At 42.5% G+C, this 17,822-nt stretch overlaps 1 protein-coding gene across 9 annotated transcripts in view; it reads right to left on the bottom strand.

Moving 5' to 3' along the window:
• The window catches only part of TARBP1 (TAR (HIV-1) RNA binding protein 1), a 61,374-nt gene extending 44,300 nt beyond the window's left edge, over positions 1–17,074 (bottom strand). For all 9 annotated transcript variants that reach the window (XR_009559278.1, XR_009559280.1, XR_009559281.1 and 6 more), the window contains exons 1-8: positions 16,125–17,074; positions 11,082–11,179; positions 9,607–9,676; positions 7,292–7,440; positions 6,154–6,206; positions 4,323–4,420; positions 1,499–1,634; positions 505–601 (exon numbers count right to left, since the gene is read on the bottom strand). Coding sequence is in view for 3 of the 9 variants with exons in the window: in XM_060286130.1 (XP_060142113.1) it covers positions 505–601; positions 1,499–1,634; positions 4,323–4,420; positions 6,154–6,206; positions 7,292–7,440; positions 9,607–9,676; positions 11,082–11,179; positions 16,125–17,055 (1,632 nt within the window). In the remaining 6 variants the exon portion in view is untranslated. The remainder of the gene's footprint in view (positions 1–504; positions 602–1,498; positions 1,635–4,322; positions 4,421–6,153; positions 6,207–7,291; positions 7,441–9,606; positions 9,677–11,081; positions 11,180–16,124) is intronic.
• Between the last annotated feature and the right edge of the window lie 748 nt (positions 17,075–17,822).

Genomic DNA, 17,822 nt, shown 5'->3' with positions numbered 1-17,822 from the left:
AGTAGTGTTACTGGAGCTCTGTGAAAAACAGAGAATAAAGGTTTTCCTTGAATGTCAATTTCCTGGAAGACGTGCACAAAAAATACAGAGGAAACCAGGTGAAAGCTTCCAAGAGTCCTCTCCCGGTACGGTCACCCAGCTACCCCACCGACGTGTAAAATGCCTACCAGGGGAGCTCCTTAGAGACCCAGCACCCACGGTTTTTACTGGAAGCTGGTCACACAGACACCCCCTGCATCGCACCTACAATTCCAGAACCCGGGAAGGAAAGCAGGTGTTCAGTAGAGACCACACTGTTTGTATGAGTACTGCAGGCACAGTAGGTAGGATGGTAGGAACCCTCCTGAAATCCAAGTTCCCAGATGCCAGCCAAGGGCCAACCTTATAAGCAGGGCTTTCTAACGACAGCATCACAGGCCTGCTGTGATAACTCTTTTATGAACACCCGCTCACTAAGAAAGACTAGGAAACCGGAGTTAACATTAGGAAGAAAGATAAACTCACCACGTCTACCAGATTCATGGCCGTCTGAAGGAGATAGCACTGCGCTGCCCCTCGCAGCAGGATCTGATGTGTGATCATGGTGCACTGAAGAACGTCCCTGACATCGGAGAAAACACATGCACTTCCATTGTCTCAGGACAATTCTGATAGTTTGTAGTAACTGACAACTTGATTTAATATATCTACACTTTCTAACGCAGACAGTCACTGCCAGGAGAATTTCAAAGCTATTAAATAATTAAGGCCTCTAGTGGAGCTCAATTTTAATATGAAACAGATCTCCTTTTAAAAACAACAAGATAAGGACTTCCCTGGTGGCGCAGGGGTTAAGAATCCGCCTGCCAATGCAGGGGACATGGGTTCAATCCCTGGTCCGGCAAGATCCCACATGCCGTGGAGCAACTAAGACCATGCGCCACAACTACTGAGCCTGCGTGCCACAACTACTGAAGCTCGCGCGCCTAGAGTCCACGCGCCACAGCAAGAGAAGCCACCGCAATGAGAAGCCCACGCACCGCAAAAAAGAGTAGCCTCTGCTCGCCGCAACTAGAGAAAGCCCGCGCACAGCAATGAAGACCTAACGCAGCCAAAAATAAATAAATTTATTAAAAAAAAAAGACAATTTCAAAGTAAGAATTTTACACTTTTTTGAAATACTTTGTAATCAGTATTAATATTTGTTATTTTATCTCTAGTTTCCTACATATCAATGTAATAAAAACAACTTACTGGCCTTATTTTTAAAGTGACCATAATCCAATAGTATGTATTATGGCATATATTTAAATTAGTAATTCATAAAACAAAATAAGTTCAACTATATGAATAGATTTTTTTAATTTACTTCTTTATTATATAAAATTAAGAGCGAAAAATCCTGATGCCAATATTAACTAAAACCACTCACTAGGGATTAAAGCAGAAGGAAAAACAAAATTTACTAACGGAAAGGTTCGACAAATAACCGTATGTGAACATACTCAGAGTACATTACCTCAGGGCAAGAAGCCCTTCTATACCCAGGGCTTTACATCTTGGGATATTTGCCAAAGCCTTAGATAGAAACAAAATGGGAATAGCACACCAATGTCGGCTCGTCATCTTCTGAATAAACTTTAACAGGAAACTACCTGAAAGAAAAAGTTTTAAGACGTCATTGTTGCCAACAAGCACATGAAAAGATGCTCAACATCATCAGACTTTAGGTAGGGAAATGCAAATCGAAAACCATAATGAGATACAACTTCACACCCATTAGGATGGCTACCGTCAAAAGGACAGACAATAACAACTGTTAACCAGGATGTGGAGACATGAACGCTCAGACATTCTTGGTGGAAATGTAAAATGGTACAGCCAGTGTGGAAAAGAGTTTGGTGGCTCCATTAAAAGTTAAACACAGGGCTTCCCTGGTGGCGCAGTGGTTGAGAGTCCGCCTGCCTATGCAGGGGACACGGGTTCGAGCCCCGGTCCGGGAGGATCCCACATGCCGCGGAGCGGCTGGGCCCGCGAGCCATGGCCGCTGAGCCTGCGCGTCCGGAGCCTGTGCTCCGCAATGGGAGAGGCCACAACAGTGAGAGGCCCGCGTACCGCAAAAAAAAAAAAAAAGTTAAACACAGAGTTACTATTTGACCTAATAATTCTACTCCTAGGTATATAATTAAGAGAAGTGAAAGATTACATTCATGTAAAAACCTGTATGTGAATATTCATAGGAGTTATTCATAATAGTTAAAAGTGGAAACAATCTAAACATCTACTGATGAATGGATAAACAGAATGTGAAGTATCAACACAGTGGAATATTATTCAGCTACAGAAAGGAATGGAATATTGATAAATGTTACAACATAGGTGAATCTTAAAAACATTATGCTAAGCAAAAGAAGCCAGACATAAAATAAAAGGCCACGTATTATATGATTCCATTTATATGAAATGTTTAGAACAGGCAAATCTAGAGAGACAGAAAGTAAATTAGTGGCTGACAGGAGCCAGGGGAAAGGAAAATGAGACTTGATTACTTATGGGCAAGGAGTTTCTTTTGGGGATGATGAAAATATTCTGGAATTAGTGGTGATAGTTGTATAACTTTGTGACTATAGTGAAAACCACTGAACTGAACAATTTAAAAGGGTGAATTTTATGGTGTGTGAATTATATCTCAATAAAGCTGTTGGGAACCAAAAAAAAAATCAATGTCATTTCAATTTCATTCCTTTTTAGTAAGGTAAGTATTCTAGTACATTGTAGAAATTCTGAAAACCATGTAGCTATATATTTAATAGTTAAGGTAAAAGATAAATTTTCTACTGTTGGAAACCATTCATCTGTTGGAGATATTAAAGAAACACAGGATAAGAAGTACCAATGGTAACTGGCCTCTGATATCTGCAAACAGTGATATTAGATCTTACTCACAGGTTATTTTGTACCTACCCTGGATCTAATCACTGTAATTAATTTAAGTATTTTGAGATACAAAGGATGGTGCTCTATCCTGCTTTCTCTGCTAATATGTGACATCTTAAGGATCTTCAAGTCACAGTAGTTAATAAAAATGTCTGTTTCCGGAGATCATCACTTACAATGACTTTTGAGAAATCCCTGGACGCTCCTGAAAGGGTATTGCCTGTATTTTATATCTCCCAAAGTGCCTAGCTCAGAACTAGATACGCTTAGGATATTGTTGACAGAAAAAACTACAAAGTAAAAACTGTAAATAAACATTCTACCTGCCCTCCCTCCTGTTGGACTAATTAAGTTCCCATCTTCTGCCTCATAGCTCTCTCATGACACAAGGACGACGGCAACAGCCAAGCCTCTATTGCTTATTCACTCACTACACTGACAGGGTCACACGGCCACAAACTCTAGGCGCTCAAACTCTAGGGGGCACTGATCACCGTCATGTCACTCACACCGTGCTGTGGACGTGAGATGTGCCAACGTGGTCGGCAAATGAATCCCCAGACTGTAAGCTTCCAAATTCTAGCAAACTAAAGAACGGCTCTGACTGTTATCTTCTCCAGTTTAACTTTTTAAAAAAGTAATCAAAACAATCCGTTTTCTGTAAATCTAAAGTTGTGATACACAGGTGACCATCTTTTCTCTTTCTTCCCTGACTTTTGAATACATAGCACCACTGGTCATTGTTCACCCTATTTGCAGATTAAATACAAAAGAAAAAGTATATCTATATATTTCATAGCCAGGGTCACTTTCTAAGTCACAAAGCCCAGAACGAAAAAAAAGATTCGGAAAGAAGAGTGGGCCCTGCTACTCAGCAAGGAAAATAACACTGGCTTTGTGCTTTGCTTACCAACATAGCCCATCAGGAAGAAAAGTACATCTCCAACCTGAAGAAGTGGGATATTTCTAGGATACAAGGTCTTACGAAAAGCAAGTATTTTTTCCTTTCTTATCTTTCTGAGTCAATATCTATAAAGGGACAACTTTGCCACAACAGATACTCTGTTTATAACTTTTTCCTAAGCCCAGGTTCTTTCTTTCTTCGACCTATTTTGCTCATTTTTGAAACTGAATAGAGACAAGTGGAAAGAACGGCACACTGCAGCACACGTTGCAAAACTGCTTCCATGCTACGGATACCAATACTGGTAACACGTTATATACGAAAGTAAAATTGTGTACTCAGTTTCAATGGACATGTGTATAATTCTGACAAAATTTGCATATTCCGGAAAAAGGAACTATTTTGATAATACTGATTATAATAGTCATAGGTTGGTGCTTATAACCAACATACTAAAAGTTTAAGCTAATAAGTTAAAAAGAAACTCTTTACTGACACATACTCTTTATTTCTTCTGGAAGAAGAGAAATGTAAGTGACTAAGAACTTCTGTAATTTCAATCCCAGTGGAGAACCACTTCCTATCAGCTGGCCTGGGGACCTACAGACAAAGGGGAAAAAAAACAAATATTTTAAATCTATTTACAAATAAGTAGACTGAAACTAAATGGAATATGGCCCAAATGTCTTTCAACAATAAAACAATAAAACCATCTTCTTCTTCTAAACCTGCATTCTATTTTTCAGTAAAATCTTCTCTGATGAGAAGATCTCATCAGAGATCTTCTAGGAAAACAGACGTGAGTTAGCAATGTGCGACACTAAGCAGGCATGGATTTCTTCTTTAATGACACTTTCTCTGACACACATATATGAATCTTGCCAAATAGTATCGTTTAAAAAAAAGTCTAAAAATGAAACTTTAAAATTATATTTTATTGTTCCCAACACCTAATCCAATGATTTTAAATCTTTTAAGTATTAAATAAAAGAAATAACATTCACAGAAAGACATATGTTAGTAATAAGTAACTTTTGCAAGAGCATTTAATTATTAACATCTACAAAAGTCACACTGTTTTTTTTTTTTTTTTTTGCTGTATGCTTCGGCCAGGGACATTATCTGTTAATTGAACACATTAGGGTGCTAGGGAACTGAAGGCATTTCGTAATAAATGTGTTTGTCAACTCTCAGAAAGCACCACGTTGGTTTTACTGCTTTCCAGCGGTCTAATTGCTTCGGAGAACTATTCAACAGTAATGATTACTTGAAAATCAAAAATAATTGGCAAATCTAGCGTTGCTCTGCTCTTTCGATATTAAATAGGACTAAATATTAATATAACTTAGCAGAGACTAACTTAAAAATCTTAAAGAAGTTGGTGGTGAGTTTTTTTCTATTAGAGGTATACCAAACAAAAGACTTGCAAGTATAAAAAAACTTAGTTTTCAAAATTAGACAACATAATTTCAAAAGCAAGGGAAATTTTTGAAGATATAATTCAAGAGTACAGGTAATGCTCAAAAGATGAGGATAGGGCACAATACTGACAAACTCTTCCCAGTATCAACCTTGACAAAGGGTGATGGTGTCAAATAAGCAATATGTCATGCAGAATGGCCTCCACCGTCAGATAGGGAAAGGGGGAAGTTAGAATGAACCCTGTGGTAGCGGACTAGAAATGGATGTGCTGGTGTGAACTGATGGTTTTTAATATGGATGGATAGATGGATGGATGGATGGATGGACAGACAGACAATGAAATATGGATGGTAAGTCTGCTCAGCAGACAGAGCTAAGAAACAGAGGTATACACACACACACACACACACAATCGTCATGAGAGAGACGATGATTAAGCAAATATGGTTAAACAGTATCATTTAGGGAATGTGGATAAAAGATAAATGAGAATGCTTTGTATTATTCTCACAACTTTTCTATAAGTCAAGATCAAAAGTTAAAAGAAAAAGGAAAAAAAAAGTCTCAAGTGTTGGTTAGCCAAAGCCACTACAATTTCCAAGAGGGCAGAAATCAGGAGTAAGGGAAAAGAAGTAGCTATGTAAGATATCCTTCCCAAAAGGCCAAGAATGGATGGGCTCAAAGTAGGAAAGAAAAGAAAAAGAAACACCTGACACAACTACTGGAAGAAAGGCAAGAAGAATAACAAACACAGAAGGGATGACATGGTTAGAAAAAGCTGAATATCTACAAGGCAACATATATTTATGTAACAAATTCATTAAACAATCTGGTCACATTTCATAATCACATTAAATTTATATACCCAATACATATGACTGCATTGCTGCTAAATAACGATGTTTGTTTACCTGCTGTATAGAGAGCTCTGTGAAAGTGCATCCATTAATGCCCCAATAATAAACTAAAAAAAAAAGGAAAAAAGTTTTTGATGTTAAGTTGTAACTGTAATTTTGAACGGTCAGCTTGCTGTAACTGCACATCCTACACAGGGCTACAGAAGAGCTGTTACAAGCAAAGCTGATCTCTCATGCTGTAGGTTGGTCTATGATAGTCTTGGAGGATACCTTAATTCCACCAGAACGACAAAACAAATACCGAATTTTCCCACCTGATAAAAACATACGGAATACTGAGAGGAGAGTACATGCTGTGCTAAGAAGGAAGAAGAGAGTCCAAAGAAGGGACACATGGTGGAAAATAAAGGTAGTAACAAAGGAAAAACAAAAAGATACTCAAGAGAAAATTCAAGCCCCTATGCCTGGAAGATAAAGGGGGAAAAGTGTATCTTCAAAAATATTACTAGACAAAAAAGCAAGCTTCCAGGAAGTGCAAGAAGGCTAGGAGAATGTAGAAAAATGATGCATATTAAAACACTATACATGTAGTTGGACAATTAGGAAAGTTTACTTCAGTTACCTCTAAATGAGAGGTACATTACCATACCAAAGTCAGTGATCACCTGACTCATGTGGCACCATAATATAAAACGTTAAGTCACAGCTGTAGCTCTCACCATCTCTTTGCTTTCTGTGATTTCTGATAAATGGAAGCATAGATGCTAATAATATAGCTCTAAAGGCAACCTCCGCCCAGTACAGTCGATAGTAATTCATCGACTCAGAACTGGGGGACTAGCGTGACTAAACAAAGAGCGGTAATTCAGTGACTCAGAACTGTGGAAACAATATCACTAACACGCTTCTATACCAGTTTTCATGCTGTTGACTTTTGTTCAGAATACTGATACCAAAGAACTACTGGTAATGATGCAGGCAGCCTATCGACAAACTACATTACAGAAAGCGTTCTCCCAGTACGATAGCTAAGTTTAGAGAAATAGGATTTGTTGTATGCAAACCTCTAAAATGTTACTTGCGATTTTCAGGCCCTAGTGTATATTTTTTGAAGATCACATAGGATAAAACAAATACCTTCACCCCTCATCTTTTAACAAAGGGAAAAAGGAAAGGGAAAGGCTGTCATTACCTCAGAAAATTCTGCTGAAAACGGAAGAACCCTTGTTTCATAGAGCTCCAAAAAATGGGTAACGCCTTCTTTGGTCAGGATTTTATTTTCACTTTCAAACATTCTTTTATAAATACACAGATGCCAGGATGGGTGAAAGAGCCAACATCCTGCGGAAATAAACACCGAATGTTGACTTAAGATTTTCACATTATGTCGCCCCACGTAGACTACATATTCAAAACTAAACACAAACACATTAACTTCATTCCAACACCGCAAAAGTGAGTCTCTTTTTAATCGCATCTGAGGGTGTTTAATTACTGAATAACCAAAATAACTTCAGTATTTGGTATTCCATTTTCAGAGAGATTCATTTAGAAAGGCTGCAAGCGAGTGTCATAGTGGCTACAGCATACAGAAATTAAATATGACCCCACGCAGGTTGAAACTCTAGGTTTGGGGTGATTTCAACCAATTCTTCTCTCACCTTACTTCAATCCATTTTTCATATAGAAACCTGAAACTGTCCCTGCTCTATTTAAAACCCTTGCGTGGCTTCTCAAAACTCAGACTAAAAAACAAGCGAGGCGTGAACTGCTTCTGACAACTACTCCGACCTTAACCCGCCTTCTCACACCACTGTGCTGTGGCTTACTGGTCGGGTCCTCTACCCCACTGAGCTGTTCCCATCTCAGGGCTTCTGCACCCAGAGCTGTCTCCTCAACTTCTGTGTCACTCTTCAGGCAGTCTTTCCTAGCTGCCCTCTCCAAAGTATGGCCTCACTCACTAGATAACTCCATTTCTGCCTCTTGTTTGTTGCCTGTCTAGAACTTATCATCAAAGCTATTTTTTCCCGGAAAACAGACAAAAATCAAGTGAAAAAGAGTACATCTGTCTCACCACTTTATCCCAGCGCTTAGCGTGTATTGGATACTAGGTAAACATCTATTAAGAAAATATACAAATGAGAAACAAAAAATGGAGTATGTACCTTGGACATACTTCAACTTTTTTTGAAATATCTTTTAACACTATTAGAAAAAAAACTCAGCATTTTTAACTCATGGCATTCTATAAATAAATCAGTCTTTTTTTTTTTTTTTTTTGTAATTTACACCAAGATGCTTGTTCAATCCTTTGGCAGTGATTTTTCAAAATCTGTCACTGCCATTTGATTTGGTTTGCCAAGAGCTGTGGACAAAATGTGGTAATAAGAGAATCATTTTAATAGTAAATGCATAAGTGAAGTCACAACAGGATTCAATGAAATTCTAGCCCCAGGTGGGACGACAGATTCCTATGGTCTGTGGAAAATCCCAGTGTATCAGAAAACAACCATAGCAATCGGCTGAATAAAGCTCAATTCCTAAGGGGTCAAACTACTAAAGTTGTAATTATCTAAAGCAGGCACTAAAACCCATTTACCTAGGTTATTTCTCACGTGTAAACATGATAGTGTAGCATTTTATCGTTCACATGAACACAAAACACCATTAGCTTGCATTAGCTGTCTCGTTGATCTAACCTTAATTTCATAAAATAATTTTAAGAAGCTCCAGCTTCATTTTATTTCTCCTAAGAAGCCCTCATAATATAGAACTGATACAGGACTTAAAAACCATATTTAAAATAGCATCTTGGAATTTTCTCTTCCTAAGAAGTCCAACCTACAGAATAGCTGAAACCCGAAGAAAATAACTCTAACAAGGAAACAGATACATTAAGAGAATAAGGATGGAAAGCACTTAAAATATGTAATACCAAAGAGCTCTTATTAAAAATGAATAATACACCACGATTAAAACATTACCAAAGAGCCCTTATCTTTCAAGGATATATACTGAAAAAAATTACAGATGAAATGATATGCTGTCTAGGAATGGGCTTCAAAATTATTTGATGGGGAGGGAGCAGGAAAGGCCACATATGATGTGAGACAGAGACTGGCGCAAGTTGATCACTGCTAAAGCCGGGTGGTGGGGTTCATCATACAAACTCTTCTCCTTCCGTGAATGTCTGAAATTTTCTATAATCAGAAGTTTATAAATTACCAGACCTCTAAATTATAGAAAACTCTGCAGCCATTTAAAATTAAATTCTCAAAGACTATTTAAGGACATAGGTAAATGCATTTGGTTATACTGCTGAGTGAGAAAAAAACATTATGAACAATCAATCCACAAGGTATGTATCTGGAATGTTAGCAGCGGTCTCTTGGTAGCAGTAAATTCATATATTCCTATAACATGCTCTATAATGAATAAGAGTTACTTATAAAATTAAGGGGAAAAACTGTAAGTGTTATAAAAAAGCAAAATAAAAGTAACTGTTACCATTTTCCTCTGACACTGCATATTCAAACAGATTGTTCAGCTTTGGTAAAACTGGCTTTATAACATGTATCTGAAAAAACAAGAGCAAAAAGCCACAGGAAATGAAAATTCACCGTTCAAAACTCAAAGGACTTTTCGTCTATTTATACAACAGTCACTCTGTTCCTCCTTGCCGCCCTGGAGAGGCAGGGCCTGTATGCCACTATGTTACAAAGAGGAAAAACTACTGCGATGCTTCATCTAGTTACTCACGTTGCTCAAGGCCACTCATTCAGAAGCAGAGTCAGTTCAGAGTTCAAGGCTCTTCATTCTCAGACTCTGCTACACATATCAGCGTCTAATTTACATACCCTACAAACTAAAGGTAAATCACAGTTTCTAAATAGTGAGGGTCTTGAGGATATACTGATTCAGGAAAACCGTAAGTTTAGAAATGCTTTTCCTTTATTGCTCATCCTTGTATCTACATATATTTAGTACATATGAGTAATTCTTTATTTTAGTCCACAAACAATGCATCTGGACTGACACCTCCCAGTGGCTCCACGATGGCAGGCCCCGCACCTTACGGACTGAGAACCCCTACAACAGGGGTTCTCCAAGCGTGGTGCCCAGAATGGCAGCTTAGGGATCTCCTAGGAACATGTAAAATACCTGAGTTCTCAGGCCCCACTGCAGACCTACTGAATCAGAAACTTTGCAGGCCAGACACTTTCATAAGCCATCTGGGTGATCCTAATGAATGTTAAAGTTGGAGAACACTGCACTAGAGTAGGTAATCTTAAGAGATTCTTCTCAACTTAAAAACTCTAAGAGCCTACAAAAATGAACTCAAAGTCGACTGCAAATGATTTTTCAAGTTTCCATTCTCGGGACCAAGAATGCAAAGATGTAAGAGAGAGAGGAAGGGAGGAAGAGGAAGAGAGAGAGAGAGAGAGAGAGAGAGGGAGGGAGGGAGGGAGGGAGGGACAGAGGGGGAGGGAGGGGGAGGGAGGGAGGAGGGAGGGAGGAGGGAGGGAGGAGGGAAAGAAGGAAGGAAGGAGGGAAAGAAGGAAGGAAGGAGGGAAGGAAGGAAGGTAATCTACAAAATCGAAGGCCCATTATAGCATCATTATTTACTTAATAACAATTTACCTCAGACTTTAAGTAACATTTCCCTTAGTGTGCATTTCTTAGGAGATTATTCATAACATCAAGAAACTAAAAACTCGTAAACATTTTAGAAGTAAATGTCAAGGGAAGATCAAATAAGACTGAATTCTTTGAATGACAACTTAAGTCAACTGAAAGTATTCTTTAATTTCCTGAGTTTATATTCAATCTTAAATTGCACCTATGCCAGAAAACGAAGTGCGCTTGGACTCCATTATGCTATATCCAAGTTGGCCTTTTTGTATTGCTTTTACAGAATGTTTGGGGGAAAAACCCCAAGAACTGCATCTACATAGGATTTGTTAAAATACGAAAACACTTACCTGATTTCCTTCAAGAGTTTCCATAATTAATATATAGTTTTCCCAAAACTTTAGAAGCTCATCTTTTTTCTTCTCAGACCACCAAAACAGACTTGGGCCTGATATGGTTGAAAAAAGAAAATTAGTTCCTACATTTAGTTCCTAAGTCAGAAACTTTCATAAGCTTCCAAATGATAACAGTTCTTAAAATTATGCTACTATTACCAAATGTCGTTTTCTCTAACAATGGCGGGTGCCCCTGTATCAGAGCCTAGGTAGGAGGCTTGGGCAAACAAGAATCTCAAAAGGAGGTTTTTTCAAAAACAATTAAGGTTACTACCTTGGAACTCTGGGTAAGGATGACAGATTTGAACACATGTACTCTACTTTCTCTCCCTAAGTATCTCGTTATAACAGTAAGAGATTTTCAAAGGCAAAAACCCAAGAATTGGAGAAAACAGGGGAGCAGACAACAGCAATGAAATGAGGATCCGCAAATCAGATTAAAAGCGAGCAGAATCAAGACAAGTGACTCTTAAGTTGGCACAAGGAAAGCAAAGAAAAAAACCTGATTCACACTACAAAATCCCCCCAAGCCTAAGGAACTGGCAGAAAAAAATACTTCAGGAAGTAGAGGTGAAAATCAAGGCTAAACTAAAAAGGATTTGTTTAATGTGTTTAAGAAACAGATCCCCAGATGCCCTTTCCTGTGTTCTGAACGGGAAAAAGACTGGGATTGATTCTCTGGGGAAGGTAAAAGAGTGGGTCTCCAGATTGAGGGGCACTGGACACGGCTGAGGTCAGGGTGAGTGCCACATGAAAATGGGAAGTGAACACGTATGCACCCTGGACGCTGAGACCCCCTTCCACCTGCCCCCATCACCGTCTTGGCCTCTCAGGTCCCAGAGGACCTTCTCCACGGCATGTGGCCACCCCAAGAGGAAAGACCTGAAAATACTTTCACCGGAGATTACCTAACAAAATGCCCTGGCCAGATCGCCTTACAGCGAAGTGCACAGTCAACAAGCACCACTCGTGTGTTTAGAGCTTGACTTTTCGTCCCACATTCTTACGTATATAAGCAGGTGTCTAAGGCTCACCAGACATCTAGGGAAACCTCTACACTAAAGATCAAGACCAAAACAAATAAACAAGGAAATCTGGAGAAAACAAAACTACACAGGAAAAAGAAAACCTAAAAAAGAAAAAACTTTCACTAAATATTTTAAAGGGAGATAAGATAGTGTGGTTACGATATAAAAACAGGATACTATTAAAAAGGGGGCATTCCAAAAACAAAAAAGATCTCATGAGAATAAAAATCTGATAGCAAAAAGAAGAAACTCAAAGAAAGGACTGGAAATAAAGTTGAGGAAATCACCCAGGAAGTGGAGCACAAAGACAAAGCCATAGAAAACAGGAGAGAAGAGATGTGTTAAAGGCCAGTCCAGGAGGTTCGATAACCAAAAAGAGAACAGAAAGCACAAAAGGAAGGGAGGAAATCAAACTAATACGAGAGCAGTTCTCAGGACCGAAGGACATGATTTCCAGATTGAAAAGGTCCGAGTGCCCTACACCAGGATGTAAACAGGCCCTCAAAACTGAAATGACAGAAAGCTGGGGACACAGTCTCTATAATCATCCGTGGAGAAGAAACAGCTCACATACAAACAAACAGGATTCAAATGGTTTCAGACTTCTCAACACTAACAATGGGAGCTCGAGCCTCTAAGACATCAGATGGATGGATGCCTTTAAAATTCTGAACAGAAATGTTTTCCAAGCCAAAATTCTACCCCAATCAAACCATCAGTTGAATGTGAGGGCAAAATAAAAGTGTCTAGATATGCTTGGTCTTGGCTTCCAAGAAAGCCACAAGAAAACATTACTGCCACACCAACAAAGAGAAGGAAGAGGCTGGATTATCAACAAAACCCTAAACTTTTTTTTTTGTGGGGGGGTAGGTCCATCAGAGAGCTGAGGTCGCATTGCTCTCTGAATTCCAAAGGGCAAAGAACCTCTCCAAGAATAAGACAGGACACACGAACTGCAGTTAAAAAATAAAATAAAAATTGGACAAGTTTTTAAAGGCCAAGTGTGGACAACTTAGAAACTCTGGGAACCCCAAGGGAGTCTACACCCACTCACCAGCTCTTTTCCTCAAGGCCTCCCTGATGTGTTCAAGAAAGACTGTGGGCAGGGCAGGGGACCCTGGAGGCGTGGGCGTGCAGGGCCCACAGAGGTTTGAAAGGGCAGCCCATCCATGCCCTGCAGGAGTACAAGGTGGTGGTCAACTGAAGACGCCTGCCTGCACCCTGGACCCTTCCCTGACAGGAGGCCAAAGCTGTCGGCCACCGGAGGAAACCCTCCCACAATCCCACCCTTGTCCCTGCTCTCACACCAGGCAAAGTTGGCTGCCCCTGGGGATGGCTAAACACTTGCTCTCCCCTGGACCCTGCACTGACACGAGGAAAGCCTCTTATGTGTCCGGCACTCATATGAAGCAGGTCTGCTGCTGTGGAGGGGGGCAGAGTATCAGCCCTCGAGACCCACCACAGATACAAGCAGAATGCAGCCGCCACAGGAGAAGTTAAGGAAACTCTTAACCCTTCATTAAGTAGGAGGCAGAGGTTATGTGCCACTGGAGAGGGAGCAGAGATGGCTAAAAAGTTTGAACCCTGGGCTTCCCTGGTGGCGCAGTGGTTGAGAGTCCGCCTGCCTATGCAGGCGACACGGGTTCGTGCCCCGGTCCAGGAAGATCCCACATGCCGCGGAGCGGCTGGGCCCGTGAGCCATGGCCGCTGAGCCTGAGCATCCGGAGCCTGTGCTCCGCAACGGGAGAGGCCACAGCAGTGAGAGGCCCGCGTACCAAAAAAAAAAAATAAAGTTTGAACCCTAAGGATCGGGCACATGGGGCCTAAGAAGAGGCTGTTGTAGGAGAAATGAAAAGTTCCCTCCTTCCCCATCTCAAGCTTTGCACCAGGTAACCAACACCAGCAGTCTACCCTCGAGGGAAGGACAAAGGCATGGAGGAAGCTCTCCAACCGTGGTGTCGGCATCGAGGGCTTGAGAAAAAAACTGAGAAAAACCTTATAGGCTTCACACTAAACAATCCACCACCAACAAAATCCAAAGCCAGCTCACCAGAGTGACTCAACCCAAATAGTCTAACAGAGAGGAGTGCCTATCATCGAAAGCATAAATATTTCAGTCTCTGCTGAAAAAAGTGATCCCATTGCCAAGAGATAAAAGAGAAAACAAAACCAAACTCAGATATGGTCCAAGTACAGAACTTGTACATAACTATGATGAGTATGTTAAAGGCTCTAATGGAAAAGGTAGACAACATGCATGAACAGTTGGGGATTTTCAGGAGATGGAAACTATAAAAAAGTGACAGATAGAAATGATAGAAGTGAAAACATATCAGACATAAAGGATCCTCTGATTAAGTTATCAGATATGCAAGGTCTTAAAAAGTTTTATCTCAGGGAACTATTAGAAAATACATTACAACAAATGAGTAAACCAAAAAAGAGGACGAACTCCAGGAAACAAGAGCTCCAACACAGAATCAGGTGAAGGGAATCCCCCAGATGATAGTGAAGGCAGATCTAAGAATGTCAGCTGTGCACCAGACTGAGCTTGTAAGAGGACTCTAGGAGACACTTCTTCAGGAAAATTGATAATGCCTGATGATCTGACTTTGTACAGGAAAGATTTAGACAATTAACTAAGAATCTGGGGTTGAATTAGTGATAAGAGTGGAGACAACGAAACATAAATGACATTAATCTAGCAAAAACCTGCAGGAAGAAAAAAAACCCATCATATATACACAGATCACCTGTGAACAGTATTTTCAGAGTCATAATTTTGTTGAACTCACATTTAACCAAAATTACAAGAATGACATTGGACTTTATGACATTACTAGATCATTTCAAGATACGGGGGTAAATACCAAAATAATCAGCTAAAAGAGGTAAAAGTGGCTGCCCTCTGAAATGAAGGAAATGGGCAGGGGCACAAGCATGAGACCACTGCTTATCTTTAAAACTGCAGAATGACTGACTCTTTAAAATAAATGAGTGTTTAACTTTAGTAATTTAAAAAATGTTTTCCAGTGACAACTCTCATTGGATGATCACCAACTTTTGGGCTGTTAAAATATTTACTACCTGATGTTTTAAGCTTATATAAAAATCTAATCTACTCACAACTTCAACCAAACAAAAATCCTTTACCAGTATAAATAAGTAGGCAGCTCCAGTTGAAACAGTAGACATTTTCTATCTATTGAGGCAGTTTTGAATCAGTCAATCCATTTTTGACTTTGATAGCTCAAAATTAATTTAAGACGAGAATTGTGCTTTCACATAATTTCAGTGAGCAAATCAATCAATAGGAACATACCAAACTGAGGGGAGGCCTTGCTATTTCATCTACTCTTGTTCTGTAATAAAGTGGTAGGAAGCACAGGCTCAAAATGTAAAAAAATTGAAACCTCACTCAATTAAATCAATTTCAAAAATACTCTCCAAAGGTCGACTTAAGGCCCATATGCTTAACAAATATTTAAAAATCCTGCTAAGAGAACTACCAAGGGAAATTTCAAAAGGATGTGCTAGTTTCCATTACAAAATTCTAACACTCGAGACTCAATTCATCGCTCAGTACATATAAATAATTTTCTTTTCAATTTGATGGGCGCTAACTCTTCTTTCCTGTTAGAACGGACCTACCACGATATAGTGCAAATTTGGTCTGTAAAATCCTGCCTGGGCTCGTTCCTAAATTATTCCCACGGATGCAGTATTCCACCTGCTCTGGGTCAGAAAGTTTAGGAGATGCAGACTCCTCTCGGCTGCAGTGATCTGTGTCAGTTCAGAAAACACCCTCGACATGAGGTTCCCAAGGTTTTTCAGGCTTTATGGGGACCAGGAGAATAACCCAATTCAGTACGGATCTCGGAGACTACCCCAGGAGCTGACTGCCGGAAGCAGGGGTCCTCCCTCCCAGAAAGCCAAGTAAGGATGGGCCCGGGGGCAAAGAAGCAAGTACCGGTTCCTTCCTGGGGGGCGCACGCGCACTCGGTCCCCAGCTCCGCCGACACCTCCACCGCCCGCTGCAGCAGGTAGCGCGCCCGCTTGCGCGTCAGGGCGTCCTCGGCCCGGGTCAGCCCCGCCTGCACCGTCCTCCAGAAGCGCCAGCAGCGCCGGGCGTCCGGGTCCGCCTCGCGCGCCGCGGTGGCGCGCTCCGCGCCAGGCTCGGGCAGCAGCTTCTCCGCCAGGGCGCTCAGCACCAGCAGCTTCGGCCCGACTCGGCCCGGGCCCTCGGGAGCCCCGGGGGCGACCAGCCCGCCCCACAAGGCCCGCAGCGCCGCCCCGCCGCACCGGCCCAACGCCGGCAGCAGCCGGCCGGCCACCAGCGCCGCCGCGCCCTCGGCGGGCCCCGCCTCGTCCCCGCCTAGCGCCAGGGCGAGGGCGGCCCGCGCCACCGCCTCCAGCAGCGGCGCGTCCTCGCGGGGCCGCAGGCAGGGCCCCACGGCCGCCAACACCTCCACGGCCGCCTCGGCGGCCCCGTCGAGGCCGGGCGCGGGGCCCGCGGCGAGCAGGTCGCGCAGCGCCTCCTCGGCCAGCGCGGCCGCCAGCTGCGGGCCCCCGGCAAGGCGGGCGCACGAGCGCAGGGCCGCGCCCGCCGCTCTCAGCACGCGCCGGCGCTGGCGGGCCGCTGGGCCGGTGTCCGCGCCGCCCGCGGGGCGCCCGCGCAGGCCCCGCAGCAGCGGCACCAGGTACCCGGCGGCGACCTCGCGCGCCGCCTCCGGGAGCGCGCCCGCGCCGCCGCCGCGCGCCTCCTCGTCCTCCAGTCGCTGCAGAAGAAAGCGCAGCGTCTCCACGCGCTCCGCGGACGCCTCCTCGCAGCACAGCGCCCCAAGCAGGACCCGAGGGTCCCGGCTCTGCGAGAGCAGCGTATCCGCCAGCACCCACTCCATTTGACCCGAGCGCCCGCAGGAAGGCGCCGGCGTGCGCTAGTGCGTGCGCGTGCGCGGTGGGCCCGGGCGCGCACCCGCAGGTAGGGGGCTTGCAGCCCGGCCCTAGTCCTGCTAGGCGCGCTTTGGGCAGGTCTCACCAGAACTGCCTTGGATCTGATCCTCTCGCTTCTGCCCCTTACTTTTTTAAGAGGAAAAGAGGCCCTCGTTAAACGTTAATGTCGTATCTATACCAACTCCATCGATTCCTAATTGGAGATTGGCCTGCCCGAGGGCTTTAAATCATTCAGGCGCTGTGAGGATGGGCCAGAGGTACACCAGGAAGGTGTACTCACGATCACCTAGAAGCTCTTTTTTCAAAACGGTGCAGCCTGGCACCACCCACACAGAGACTGACACAGTGGGTCCGAAATGGGTTCCCGATATCTGCATAAAAAATAAATAACGAAAACCCAAGAATGAGGTAGAGGCCCTGAAAAGTACTCTAGCTATGAGCCAGGGATAGGGCTGAAAACGAGATACCCACCACGACGCTGGCAGTCAAATGCCCAAGCGGACTCTTGCATGCAGCCCTTCACACACAATGCTTATGCTCCCACATGTAGAGTCCCCCAAATAGTCCACGTGTCTGTATGTTCTGTATATCTGACAGCATCTACTGCTAAGTACAGAAACAGAAACCTCACCTTAGCATGCACGATACTGGTTTGGTTTCTAGCTCAATCCTAGGCGAACTGAATCAATGACTTGGGTTTTCACTTTGCCTTCAA

Source organism: Globicephala melas, chromosome 16 (genome assembly GCF_963455315.2).
Source record: "Globicephala melas chromosome 16, mGloMel1.2, whole genome shotgun sequence".
Taxonomy (NCBI): domain Eukaryota; kingdom Metazoa; phylum Chordata; class Mammalia; order Artiodactyla; family Delphinidae; genus Globicephala; species Globicephala melas.
This window is presented reverse-complemented; position numbering and strand designations above follow the sequence as displayed.